This window comes from Triticum aestivum, chromosome 7D (genome assembly GCF_018294505.1).
Source record: "Triticum aestivum cultivar Chinese Spring chromosome 7D, IWGSC CS RefSeq v2.1, whole genome shotgun sequence".
Lineage (NCBI taxonomy): Eukaryota > Viridiplantae > Streptophyta > Magnoliopsida > Poales > Poaceae > Triticum > Triticum aestivum.
In genome coordinates, this window is record NC_057814.1 from 597,263,206 (window position 1) to 597,276,702 (window position 13,497).

At 44.6% G+C, this 13,497-nt stretch overlaps 1 protein-coding gene across 9 annotated transcripts; it reads right to left on the reverse strand.

The window, feature by feature from the left end:
* Window positions 1–3,157: 3,157 nt before the first annotated feature.
* On the reverse strand, window positions 3,158–11,677 carry LOC123165833 (uncharacterized). Of its 9 annotated transcripts, none has more exons than XR_006483202.1 (5): window positions 11,063–11,677; window positions 10,107–10,275; window positions 7,148–7,231; window positions 3,788–3,897; window positions 3,158–3,611 (listed from the first exon to the last, which is right to left on the reverse strand). XR_006483202.1 is itself a non-coding variant. In XM_044583569.1 (4 exons), exons 1-3 carry the CDS (start codon window positions 11,535–11,537, stop codon window positions 3,795–3,797), a joined length of 606 nt encoding a protein of 201 aa, XP_044439504.1. In that variant the 5' UTR covers window positions 11,538–11,668; the 3' UTR covers window positions 3,158–3,611; window positions 3,788–3,794. The 9 variants fall into 9 exon arrangements, 4 of the variants coding, with proteins under 4 accessions (XP_044439504.1, XP_044439507.1, XP_044439506.1 ...); XR_006483201.1 differs by having other exon boundaries at window positions 7,067–7,231; window positions 11,063–11,671; XM_044583569.1 differs by lacking the exon at window positions 7,148–7,231 and having other exon boundaries at window positions 11,204–11,668.
* Window positions 11,678–13,497: the final 1,820 nt, after the last annotated feature.

Genomic DNA, 13,497 nt, shown 5'->3' on the forward strand with positions numbered 1-13,497 from the left:
TCCGCCGAGCCCTTCGCCAACGTCAACGGGCCCCTGTTCCAGGGCAGCACCCTGATGCCCGCCTACTCGGCTCGTCATCCTCGCTGCTCCGTGCTGACGAGGCGCACCCGCCAGTCGTCCACGTCCAGACACCGCCGAGATTCTCCAAGCTGGAGTTCGCGACCTACGACGGCACCGTCGACCCCCTGAATTGGCTCAACCAATGTGACCAATTTTTCAAGGGACAGCACACGCTCGCGTCCGACCGCACCGGGATCACCTCGTATCATCTCCGAGGAGCCGCGCAGACATGGTACTAGGCCCTCGAACAGGACGAGGGCGGCATGCCACCATGGGAGCGCTTTCGCGATTTGTGCCTCTTGCGCTTCGGTCCGCCTATACGCGGGAGCCGTCTGGCGGAGCTTGGGCGTCTTCAGTTCCTCACCTCGGTGTAAGACTTCGCCGAACGCTTCCAGACACTGGCGTGCCACGCCCTCGGCGTTTCGGCTTGTCAGCGGGCTGAGCTCTTCGTCGGCGGCCTACCGGACCACATCCGCGTGGACGTGGAGATGCACAGGCCCCAGGACCTCCAGACGGCCATGTACTACGCCCGCGCGTTCGAGCGTCGCGCGGTGGCCATCCAGCAGGCGCCACCGCCCCGGGCCGCTGGGCCGCCACCCTCGCCGGAAGGTCCCGCGCAGGGTCGGCTTGCCCAGGCTTCCGCGGCGCCCCTCGCTGCGGCTGCCGCATGCCCGTTCCGCCAGCTCACCCCGGCCGAGCAACTCGAGCGTCGCCGCCAAGGGTTGTGCTTTAACTGCGACGAGCCCTACGTACCGGGCCACGTCTGCGCACGACTCTTCTACCTGGAGGCTGCAGACTACATTGAGGAGGACCCCGCCGCCGCCGGGCTCGGCGACCAGCCCTCCCCAGTTGAAGCAGAGGTGTTTGGCGACCGTTGATCTTCCCCGCCTTCTAGCTCGAGGACGAGTTGTTTGTGCAGGCAGGAGAGATGTTATGACCGGCACATTAGGGCTTAGCCCAGTTAGTTGTGGCCCAGTTTATCTTATCATTATTAGGGGCTTAGCCTAATTATTTTATTAGGAGGATTATATAAACTTGTGTAAGGACCCATTTTGGGATTAAGCAAGAAGCAATCATATTTGCTCGGCTTCCTTAGGGAGCCCGGAGACCTAACCCTAGCCGCCGCCCCTGCGCTCTCTCTCTCTCTCTCTCTCGCGCGCGCGCACGCAACAACGGCGCCCTAGCACCAGCGACCACGCCTTCCTCCACGCCATCCCTCCTTCCACACCTACAACCTAAGACCACATCCTGATAGGGATCCGGTTCCTACCAATTGTGCATCAAACCAAAATAATATAAATTTCAGAACTGTTATGAAATGACCTAGTACTTCAGCAGTTGAGCATAATTGCATAATTGATTGATATGCTATCTTGTTGTAGCTTTACTGATTTCATTGACTGCTTAGTGAAAACATTGGATTGTTTGAGCTTTATTTATTAGTGTATTATTGTGAAAATAAATTCAAATAATCAAATAATTACCAAAAAATCAAATAATTGCTTTGATATTTCATTTCAACATCTTACTCGTTCCTTTTATGCTGTAATAGTGTCTTGAAATGGATACAAATGGACATTTCACTGATTTTTTATGGATGATTCGCAGCCAGCACAAAATACCCATATCTTGGGAAAATGTGAGTATCCTTAAAACTTTGCATGTCGTCTGTTAAACTTAGTGGTTAACTAAAGACTAATTGTTCTGTGTACTGATGCAGCCTAACATTTGCTTGAATTTATGGTGTCACCGTGCTGGTATCCCATTTGATCCTCTATGTAGCTCAGCTTTAGAGAAACTTAGTTTTTATCACATTGCTAAGATGAGGAACTGTCTACAAATATTTGATATCGGCATTGGTGGAGCTTTGGTGGCCCAAGACAGATAGTTTAAACCTATGTGTACTAGAATTTGAAAAATCACCGACACATGTTTGATGCAATGACGAATATTGCACTTTCATACCTTTGTGTTTCCCTTTCAATTATTGGTGTGTTGCTTCCACCGCAGACTTGGCTCGACATGTCTTGATTTTGGAGTGAAGTCTGAAATAAACCCTAACATTGTAGAGACCGACGCAAATGAACCCTCACCTTCAAATCCCTGAAATACATACCCTGACATCTCTGATCCCGGTCTATTCTAACCCTGAACATGTTTGGCGCACCGGGAAAGGAGATGATCCCAACTAGGTTCACCCGCTACTCTCACTGACAATATGGGTCCACAAGTCATATTTATTTCTCTCCTGTTATCTTCTTCATCCTCTGTCCTCTCCTCTCCCGATCCCCTTTCCGGCTTTCCCTCTCCGCTGCCGATCCCTCTTTCCTCTCCTACGAGGCTGGCCGAGCTGCACACGGGATCCCGCCAGAGAGCGTGCTGCGCGAGAGGACGAGCATCTTGAGCCTGAGGATCAGCGAGAGCTCCGGGACATCGCCGGAAATCCCTGACGCTGAGCACGCGAAGGCCGTCGAGCATGGCGAGATGCACAGCCTTGTACGCGTGTGTGCGACCCCTCCACGGTCAGCATCGAGTCACACAGCCGGCGACTAGGAACCGCGCATCCCGCTCCCTGAGCTACATACAAGCTCTGGTTTTTTCTTTATTTATTTGAAGGCATCGCCGGTGGTAATACTCGTGTACTAAGCAGCATGTAAAAGAAGTAAAGAACAACAGGAAGCTTTGATCTTCGGAGAAGAGAACGTGAGTTGCAGTGAAGAGAAAGATAGATGCGTCCTTGTTCGGTGTTTGACCGCGTTGTGCAGTGTCTCACCATGCTCCTTTTATGTCTGTGCAGCACTAGCCACGCAGCCGCCGTCGGCTCGTCCGCGGTGAATAGGTCCGGCCGAACTACCGATGTAGCTGGCGTCAGCGTCATGTTCCTCACTCCAGTGCAGGCCCGTTGGGTTCTCGCCCAGGCCGCGTAGTTCCTTCTCGCTGTTGTCGGAGAGAGGCAGTGCCGTCGATGCCTACTGATGCTGTCTCGCGAGATTGGGGATAGAAGATTGAGATGACAGGTGGGCCAATGTAGTCAGCCAGAGTAATGATCAATCCCGGCTGGGATTGCGCCTTCCCTGTTACACCAAACAAGATCTTATTCACGTAGGGTCTGGATTGACTGGGATCTGTAGATACACGGCATCAACTTCAGGGATTGAAAAGTGAGGGTTCAGTTGCGGCGGCCTCTACAATGTCAAGGTTTATTTTAGACTTCACTCCTTGATTTTGCATAAAATTAACATATAAATCTATCACTTGTCATGTTGTCCGGGACTTGGTCTTCTAAAAAATCATGGTCCATCCTCTTTCCTCATATACTGGACTTAATTGAAAATAATATGATCCAGGAGCTACAATATCAAAGCGAGCTTGGATATTCAGGTTGTTTTGAGGACTGTCATTATCAGTTCCAAGTCATCAGCATGTCTCACTCTTGATGTCTTCTCGGAGGAAATGCTAATTTGGGAGGAACACTATACTCCACACCCACGGATCCATGTTGCACTTCACCATCCAACTAAACCAGAAGATTAACATGTTCTTATATTCACCTACAAACATGAACGTGTAGAAAGTGAATATCTTAATTTCAAATTGATGTACCGTAGATTCACGACTGGAAATTTGGCTTCTCGTAAACTAGCATAACTTAATTTCACGGAGCTTCTATCTGTTGCTAGGAAACGACCCGGTTTAGTCCAATCTTATGGTTGGGCGAACAACATACCTGGACGCTATTTGTGATGGCGTCCACACCTGGACGCTGTTCTCAATAGCATCCAGCCCTGGTCGCTATTGCTCGTTGCGTCCTTCCCATTTTTAAAATTTCCACCACCCCTTGACAAGTTTCAAAATTAATGAATTATTAATTAGTGTTAGTAAAAATTTCGGATGACAGTCCAAGGACAGAGCAACCCAAAAAATGACAAATCTGCTAGAGTTGCTCTTAGTACATGATCGGAACGGATCCAAGAGAAGAGGGAGGACCCAACTTAATACCTACACCTAACTTGATTGCTACAAAGCATGCTTATATCAGAAATGGTCAATCATCATCGTCCCGAATCAGGACTTTGTTTTAAAATACATAGCGGACAAGATGGGCTTCTACAAAAAGATGTGGCCTTCCAGGAGCATGTTTTGAGAATAGAAAAACTTGTGGTGGTAACCAAAATCATACCGAATTTTGATAATTCAAATAGTTACGTCTAAATGGGCAAAGGGCGCCACTGTTATAAGCTTGCCAGGAAAAGTGGGAGACAAAGCAATGCAGAATTATATATGTAAAGAGAAGGCATCAACAACACATAATTACCCCAAAGGCTTTGCTTAGCAAAAAAAAAAGGTTAGGAAGCTAGTAAAAACATGTATCCTTTCAAGTTCCCAACCTTTTGTCTCTTGCATGATCCAAAAAATTCACTGGCGAACAAACAAAATTGGGAAAATCTTCACAACGAACAAAAGAAAGCAATAAGCAAATATCACCGTGATGGCACAGATTAACCAGCCACTCTATCAAAGCTGTCAAAACGTTGCTTATTGTTACAAACAGCAACATGCAACATGCTACCTCAGACCTCAGTCACTCTTTACATTAACAATCCAGCTCTAATAGAACAGTAGCATCACTATTTTGTAGCACGCAAGAACAAATAACTGCAACTGGTAACTTGCAGGGAACAAATAAACATAGTAAGACAACTAACTGAAACAAGTCATCCAACCAATAATTTTCTGAAAGCAAGTCTTCGTAGTGTAACAAAGTGCAACTTGCTCATAGAGATTATATTTATACTAAGGAACAAATCTTAGAGAAGATAAACCAAACATATCTCCGGAGAGCAGCAAAATGATCAAAACAATAAAGAGCAAGTAGAACTAGGAGGGAAAGATCAAACGACCAAGCAACATGATCTGCCTACATTTCACCTGAAATGTAAAACACCAAAAATGGCTGTCAAGCAAAATCAAATAGTGCCCAAAAATTTAGGAGTAATCAGAATCTGGCAGAACATCAAGCAATACAAACAATATTTTTTTTACATTAACCAAAGAAGGAAAGGCATTGCGTGGCATACAGAACCCGTAAGAATTTGTGGTCATTCATAGAAATTTAACTAAGGTCGAACAAGAATCTTGTGGAGCATCAATCAATAGTAATGTCTACATGCAAAATCATATGAAATCTTGCGGAGCATCAATCAATAGTAATGCCTACAAAAATCATATGATATATGATGAACAAACCAAGAGCATGCTATCTCCTGAGAGCAGCAAAATGATCATGGATTAGATGACTGAAGAACCAACCGGGAATATGCTATCTCCTGAAAGCAGCAAAATGATTGCAAACAGTAAAGAACAAGTACAGCTAGGAGAATGGAAAGAACCAATGACCAAACAACATGCTCAACCTGCATTTACGAGGAACCAGAACCTTGCGGAACATCAAACGATAGCAATACAAACAATACTTTTGCATTAAACAGAAAAGGAAAGCATTATTTGGCATACAGAACCATAATAATTGATGGTCAACCATAGCGTGCAAAATTATCTATGCCAGTGAGGATATTGGTTATTCTAATCTCCTAATACCTACTGACCTCCGTCTAACCAGATCTGCATTTGAGTGGCCTCAGATTCGCCTTTGCACAATTACACGACCCTTCCCCCGGTGTCTCCATCACCAGATCAATCTGTTCTTACCTTGGTGAAACTGCCCTGGTTATCACTCATAAGAAATGACCATCCAAGGACAGGGCCACTAAAATAAGCACATGATCAAAATACCCACAAGCGCCTCGATTGCTTGAGAAGTTGAGAGCATGCTTATATCAGCCATGGTCAATCATCATAGCGCCGACTAAGGATTTTGTTTCTTCGTTATAGAGCTGGTTGCTATAACCAGCTATGAGCAACTCTAGCAGACTCGCCAAAATGGGAAGTCCATTCAGTTCAGCAACCACAAATCGAGCTTAATCATAAAGCCATGCACCATTCGCAAACCAGGGTTAATCTTTATTGGTTGGTCACTACATTTGCTATATCCGCTCGTCACAAATTAATTGGTTTCTCATAAATGATTATGCACTAAGCACTCTACAGCAACAACAACAACAACAAAGCCTTTTAGTCCCAAACAAGTTGGGGTAGGCTAGGGGTGAACCTGCAGAAATAGATAATTGGCGAATATCAAGCCTTGTGCCACGAAGCATATCTTTTATCCCATGTCAAACAAAAACAAGGTTTATCCCCCTCCACATTACTCAAGAAAGGAAACGGAAACAGTGTTTCCATGGCTCGGCATCAATAATTCTTCAGTTGAACCGGTGCTCAGACCCGGTGCTTCCAACTCCAACAGCATTGCTAAGCGCATGTGCATTAATAACGAGACTACTGTTCAGAGAAAGCAATGCCAGATGAGCTTCAACAGCATGTAAATATGATAATCAGGTTCCGTTGCTAAAGCTCTCTGGCATTGTTTCTCTTGATTAATAGCCACATCAATAATCACATGCCCTTAGTAATGTTGCCGGAGTTGGAAACTACTGGTCTGAGGACCGATTCAGCTGGAGAATTATAACAGTCCAAGTTATAACTGCCACTGGAAACGTTGTTTCCTTTCTTAAGGCGGAGAACCAATGGGATGAACCTTGATTGACATAGAATAAAATATATACTTTGTGACCCAAGGCTTAATATTTGCCAATTTTTCTCAAACTGCAGCATAAAAGTTTAGATTCTTGGAACTAAGCGAAAGATGTAAGAAATATTAGTATATGACTATATGTAGATAAATTACCGCATCATTATTTATTAGAAATCAATCAGTTTGTAACGAATGGATATAGCAAACGTAGTTGACCAGCCAATAAAGATTCACCTTAGTGTTGTACAACTCCATACAAATCATATTTTTCAGGTCACTGAAGCAACAAATTATGCATCAGCCATATACTTGGCTGCATGGTGAATTTGATCAAAGAGAAGAAACAGAACTCACTCTTTATCACTCTATGCTGGGGGCTCATGAAGGAATTTAAATTCAGCTCTAATTGATACTCCACGATCCATGAATTCTTACATGTAGATGCACCAAGCAATGCTTGAAACCACTTGAGCTGGTTACAGGAACTTCTAGAGTCTCTTCTCTCTCGTTTATAGAATCCTGTGAACCAAAGAGGATGGTAACTGAGGCAGTGACGAAGATGATAAAGATGATGATGCAAACAAGGTTCCAATATTTGTTGGTAACGCTCCGCCACTGACGGTGAGGTGGTGATCTCCGGCTTACAAAAGCACAATTTCACAACTAAAATAGCTAGCGATCATTACCACATAGCAGACAAGATGGGCTTCTACAGAAAGATGTGGCCTTCCCGGACCATGTTTTGTCAATAGACAAACTTGTGGTGGTAACCAAAATCATACTGAATTCTGATGTTTAAATAGTTACTACTCCCTCCATCCCATAATATAAGAGCATTTTTTACACTACACATAATTACCCCAAAGGCTTTGCTTAGCCATAATATAAGAGTGTCAAAAACACTCTTATATTTTTCGGATGGAGGGAGTACGTCTAAATGGGCAAAGGCCGCGACTGTTATAAGCTAACCAGGAAGAGTGCAAGACAAAGCAATGCAAAATTATATATGTAAAGAGAAAGCTGCGACAACACATAATTACCCCAAATGCTTTGCTTAGCAAAAAAAAGAAGTTTAGAAGCTAGTAAAAACACATATCCTTCAAAGTTCACCAACCTTTTGTCTAGTGCATGATCCAAAAAAAATCAGTGGCAAACAGACAAAATTGGGAAAATCTTCGCAACGAACAAAAGAAAGCAATAAGGAAATATCACCTTGATGGCACAGATTAACCCAGCCACTCTATCAAAGCTGTCAAGTGTCAACACGTTGCTTATGGTTACAAACAGCAACATGCGACATGCTACCTCAGTCACTCTTTACATTAACAATCCAGTACTAAAAAAACAGTAGCATCGTTATTTTGTAGCACGCGAGAACAAATAGCTGCAACTGGCAACTTGTAGGAAACAAATAAACATAGTATGGAAACTAATTAAAACAAGTCATCCAACCAATACATTTCTGAACGCAAGTCTTCCTAGTGTAACAAAGTGCAACTTGCTCATAAAGAGATTATATTATACTAAGGAAAAAAACTTAAGAGAAGATAAACCAAAAGTATCTCCGGAGAGTAGCAAAATGATCACAAACAATAAACAGTGAGTAGAACTAGGAAGGAAAGATCAAATGACCAAGCAACAGCCAAAATAGTACCCAAAAAATTAGAAGTAACCAGAATCTTGCAGAACATCAAGCAATAGCAATACAAACAATATTTTTTTTACATCAACCAAAAAAGGAAAGGTATTGTTTGGCATACAGGATCCGTAAGAATTTGTGGTCATCCATAGAAACTTAAGGTGGAATCAGAATCTTGCAGAGCATCAATCAATAGTGACGTCTACATGCAAAATCATATGATATATGATGAACCAACAAAGAGTATGCTATCTCCTTCGATGTGTTCTTAAAATCCTGCAAATCAAAGATGCACGAAACACAAATACAGAACGGCAACAACATGGTACAATGTGCTTGAGACCAGATCTGCATTTGAGTGGCCTCAGATTCGTCGTTGCACGATCATACGACCCTTACCCCAGTGTCTCCATCACCAGATCAATCTGTTCATACATTGGTGAAACTGCCCTGGTTATCACTCATAAGAAATGACCATCCAAGGACAGTGCCACTAAAATATGCACATGATCAAAATACCCACAGGTGCCTTAATTGCTCGAGAGCATGCTTATATGAGCCATGGTCAATCATCATCACCCTGACTCAGGATTTTGTTTCTTGATTATTAGACCTGGTTGTTATAACCAGCTAAGAGCAAGTCTAGAAGACTCGCCAAAATGGAAAGTCCATTCAGCACAACACAGTTCAGCAACCACAAACTGAGCTTAATCATAAAGTCATGCACTATTCACAAACCAGGGTTAATCGTTATTGGTTGGTCACTACGTTTATTATATCTGCTTGTCACAAATTGATTGGTTTCTCATAAATGATCACTACATACTAATATTTCTTACATCTTTCACTCAATTACATGATTCTAAACTTCTATGTTGTAGGTTTAGAAAATTGGCGAATATCAAGCTTTGTGCCACGAAGCATATCTTTTATTCTACGTCAAGCAAGGTTTAGCCCCTTGGTTCTCCACATTACTTAAGAAAGTAAACAACATCTCCATGGCTCGGCGTCTGACAATTCTTCAGCTGAACTGCTGCTCAGACCAGTAGGTTCCAACTCTGACAGCATTACTAAGGGAAAGTGCATTAATAATGAGACTACACTTCAAGGGAAAGCAATGCCAGATGAGCTTCAACAGCAGTCTGAATATACACTCCCGCATATACTGCTGTCGAATATACACTCTCCTCACATATACATAATCAGCTTCTCTTCAGACTGTTGCTCCTCTGACATTGCTTTCTCTTGAGTAATAACCAGATCAATAAGGCACTTGCCCTTACTAATGCTGTCGCAGTTGGAAGCTACTGGTCTGAGGACCGATTCAGCTAGAGAATTATCAAAGTCCAAGTTATAACTGCCACTGGAACCGTTGTTTCCTTTCTTAAGGCAGAGAACCAATGGAATGAACCTTCACTGACATGGAATAAAATATATACTTTATGACTCAAAACTTTAATATTTGCCAATTTTCTACAACTACAGTGTAGAATTTTAGAATCATGTAACTGAGTGAAGGATGTAAGAAATATTAGTAGATGTAAATAAATTAACGCATCATTATTTATTAGAAATTAATCATTTTGTGACAAATGGATATAGCAAACGTAGGTGACCACCCAATAAAGATTCACCCTAATGTTGTACAGCTCCATACAAATCATATTTTTGAGATCCCTGAAGCAACAAATTATTTCTCAGCCATATACTTGGCTGCATGGGGAATTTGATCAAAAGAGAAGAAACAAAACTCACTTTTTATCACTCTTTATGCTGGGGCTCATGAAGGAATTTAAATCCAGCTCTAACTGATACTCCATGATCCGTGAATTCTTACATATAGATGCACCAAGCAATGCTTGAAACCACTTGAGCTGGGTTATAAGAACTTCTGGAGCCTCTTTTCTCCCTCGTTTATATAATCCTGTGAACCAAGGAGGACCAAGGTTATTGAGACAGAGACGAAGATGATAATGATGATGATGATAACGAGTTTCCAATATTTGTTGGTAACGCTCCGCCACTGACGGTGGCGTTGGTGATCTCCGGCGTACAAAAGCAGAATTCCACAACAAAAATAGCTATCGATCACCACAACATCACCAAAGTAATTGTAAAGGTTCTGGCAGTGCCACCGGTCAATTCCTATCATCGTTGAGTCCATCCCTACCCCTTAAGGCCTTGTTCGTTAATCCTACCCACACCGGGATCTGACCAAAACCTGGCCGAACCACGTGGTTTTGGCCCCGGTGAGGGTTGTATCCCGACCTACCTTATATGCGCCTTCGATTGGACCCTGCCAGATTTATACGCCTTCCAAACCCGCCCCAAACCGTCAGGCTTCAACCCCACCAGAGCCAGGGTTTAAACCCACATGCCTCACACGTGGAACCAAACCCCATGTTCGAGTCGTTACAAACTAAAAAGAGAAGAAGGTGAGAGCGGCAGCGGGCATGGCGGCATTGAAGGACTCGACAACGTGGAACCAAACCCCATGTCCAAGTCGTCCAGAACAGCTGAAATGATATGTTATTTTCCACTTTCCTTTTGTCAGATATTGAGTTGTCTATGCAATGCTAAGTATTCTGCATTTGAAATTCTAAATTGTTGGATATTGAATTGCCTATGCCACGGTTGCACTAATATGCACACTCTATTATAAATCACACAATTCAAACTTTTCCTGGTGTTGGGAGGGCAAAAGGTCTAACCGAATGGTTACAGTAGGCAGGGATTTTCGCGAAAAGAAAGGGTGTGGATGAACTGGTGGGAGGCGGCGCACCCTGATCTGGACCAGCGAGCGATCGACCCCAATCACTGCATTTACAGATGAGGTGGTGGGGGTGGGGTACCAGATCGAAACATGGAGGAAACGAGGTGCGGACGGCGGCTCAGATCTACGGCTTGGCGTCGCCAGAACCCTCGACCGGAAGCCGCGCCGGTCCCCCGCCACGCGGTACCCAAAGACCCCGCCGCCGCAGCGACGCCGACGACGCCGCGGAGGCTGCCCGAGCAGGGGCCTCCATGCCGGCGGCGACGCGGCGCGGCGCGGACGGGAGGGCTGGCCCCGCGAGGCAGCCGGATCCGACGCTGCCGCCGCTCGGGGGCGCGGGTCTGCGCCAAGGGCCGGGCCTCCTCATCGCCGCCGTTTTTTCGGGTGGCCGCGGTCTCGGGTGGTGCGGTCATCGGCCGCGGCGAGCGGGACGAGCGGAGAGGCGGGGTGAGCGCACGCCTCCGGCGCCGATGCACGCCGCTGCCTCACACTTAAACTAATGATGGGTGAGCCCGTGAGGGCGGCGGCTAGGGTTTTATTGTGTGTGTGGCTTTGGCAGGTGGACGCGGTGACGTGTGTGATCAGTCCAGTGTCGGATGTGGGGCGCCCGTGGGAAAATCCAACGGCCAGCGTCCATTCTCGATCTGTACTTTCTTTTTAATCCTTCAATAATGCTACACATACAAAGTAGTACAAAGGTTTAGTTAGGCTGGTCATACTTAGCACTAGGCTAAACGAAAATACAAAGGTGAACATGGGTGCACGCGCACACACATGAATAGTAAATTTATAAAAACTACTAGAAAAAATAAAAAATTCTGAAATTTCGCGGTATGAACCTAAGTCGATCATTCTACTCACGTGTGAAGTTTCATGATGTATTGACACCCATGGTATTCTTAGTGAAGAAAATACAAATGCAACCATACTATTCATTAAATAATGGTTTTTAATAGGACGCGTCTAGGGAGCAGCCGTTGGCTCCCTAGCGGTCCCGAGCGGCCACCTAGGTATGGTAAGTTTCTGTCCCTACCCAATCCAAAAAGGAAAGAAAGGGAAGGCGGCCCCCACGTGACGCACACAAAAACCACATGGTCCCCGGCGCACCACTCCAGTCCCCTGAACCCACATGATTCTAGTCCCCCGTTTCTCTTCCTTTTCTCCAGTCCTGCCTCCCCCCCCCCCCCCCCCACACCACTCCAGTCCTGAAGAGCGAGGCAGTTGCACTTCTTCCCCACGAAAGAAGCAACCAGGATTCCAGGAACACGCCATGGGAGCCTTCCTTATCTCAGGAGCTGTCATGGAAGATCTGTCAAGGTGAAGAACAAGAAGATCTAATATATGCAGTTTTTTAGGGGAAAAGAGAAGGAGAGAAGGGGGATGTACCAGGCTCTGCTGTAGATCTTCAACTTGAAAAGAGGATGAAGAAGGTGACATGTTCCTCTTCTTCTTCTTCGCCTTGAATCCAACTTCTCCAATCCTTCTCCACGTTGACTGCAACTGCTCCGATAATAGTTCACCCAAACTAGTGCAACAACACACATAAAACCAGGAATACACAAACATGGACTTGCATATTGTGCAACTTTTGTGTTTGTTGCGACCAACTATTTCAGGTAATCGAGCCAACTTTTTTTCATATTGTGCAACTCACACACAGACACAGGAAACAAATGAACATACTGTTGTAAAAAAAATGTAGCATATATAGGCCATATGTTCTGATTTGTTGCACATAGTACTAGATATATCTATAATGCAGTAATGTTTTAGTTCAAAAAGCAATGAATGGCTAAGAACTGAAAAAGACATAGTAGCAGATTGCTTCTTGGTGATCACTTCTTATGTGCAAAATTTGTTTGTTAGAAGCTCATCCACCCAGAACCTGGTTGGCAGACAAAAACAAAAGAAAATGAAGAAGTGTTACTACTTGTAAGATTGTCGATGGATGAGAAAAAAACTTCATGAAAAGACATGGGGGCCCATGTTGTATGCCCTCTTGGCCAAAATTGGAAGAATCCTCTATGTGAAACTATGGAAAAACATATGCGAATCAACCCAACAAACCACACGCTGGACGCGGTCTCCAGGCCATCACGTGCCCTTCCCTCCCCTTCGAAGATCTCACGCCCCATGGCCGCCAACTTCTTCCCCACGCCCTTACATGTCCCCACCTTCTTCCCCACGAAACAATGGTTTCCCAGGTCTGGATTTGCATCGCCAGAGCTACTATGGCAGATGAATCAAAGTGAAATAATAGTAGATCTGGAACAATTTGCTGTGAAAAAAGAAGAAAGGGGGAGGGCAGATCAGAACGTACCAAGGTGAAAAAAGAGGTGATCCTTTTCTCCTCCTGTTGAGATCATCCCTCCT

Excerpts from the sequence above, each read along its gene's own strand:
- LOC123165833 (XM_044583569.1), bottom strand. The coding sequence starts at position 11,537 with ATGACCGCACCACCCGAGACCGCGGCCACCCGAAAAAACGGCGGCGAT. Across the intron at positions 10,276-11,203 it reads TTCCTCCATGTTTCGATCTG|GATTATATAAACGAGGGAGA; the intron begins GTACCCCACCCC and ends CTTGGTTCACAG. Across the intron at positions 3,898-10,106 it reads AGCATAAAGAGTGATAAAAA|GGGTGGTGGAAATTTTAAAA; the intron begins GTGAGTTTTGTT and ends AAACTTGTCAAG.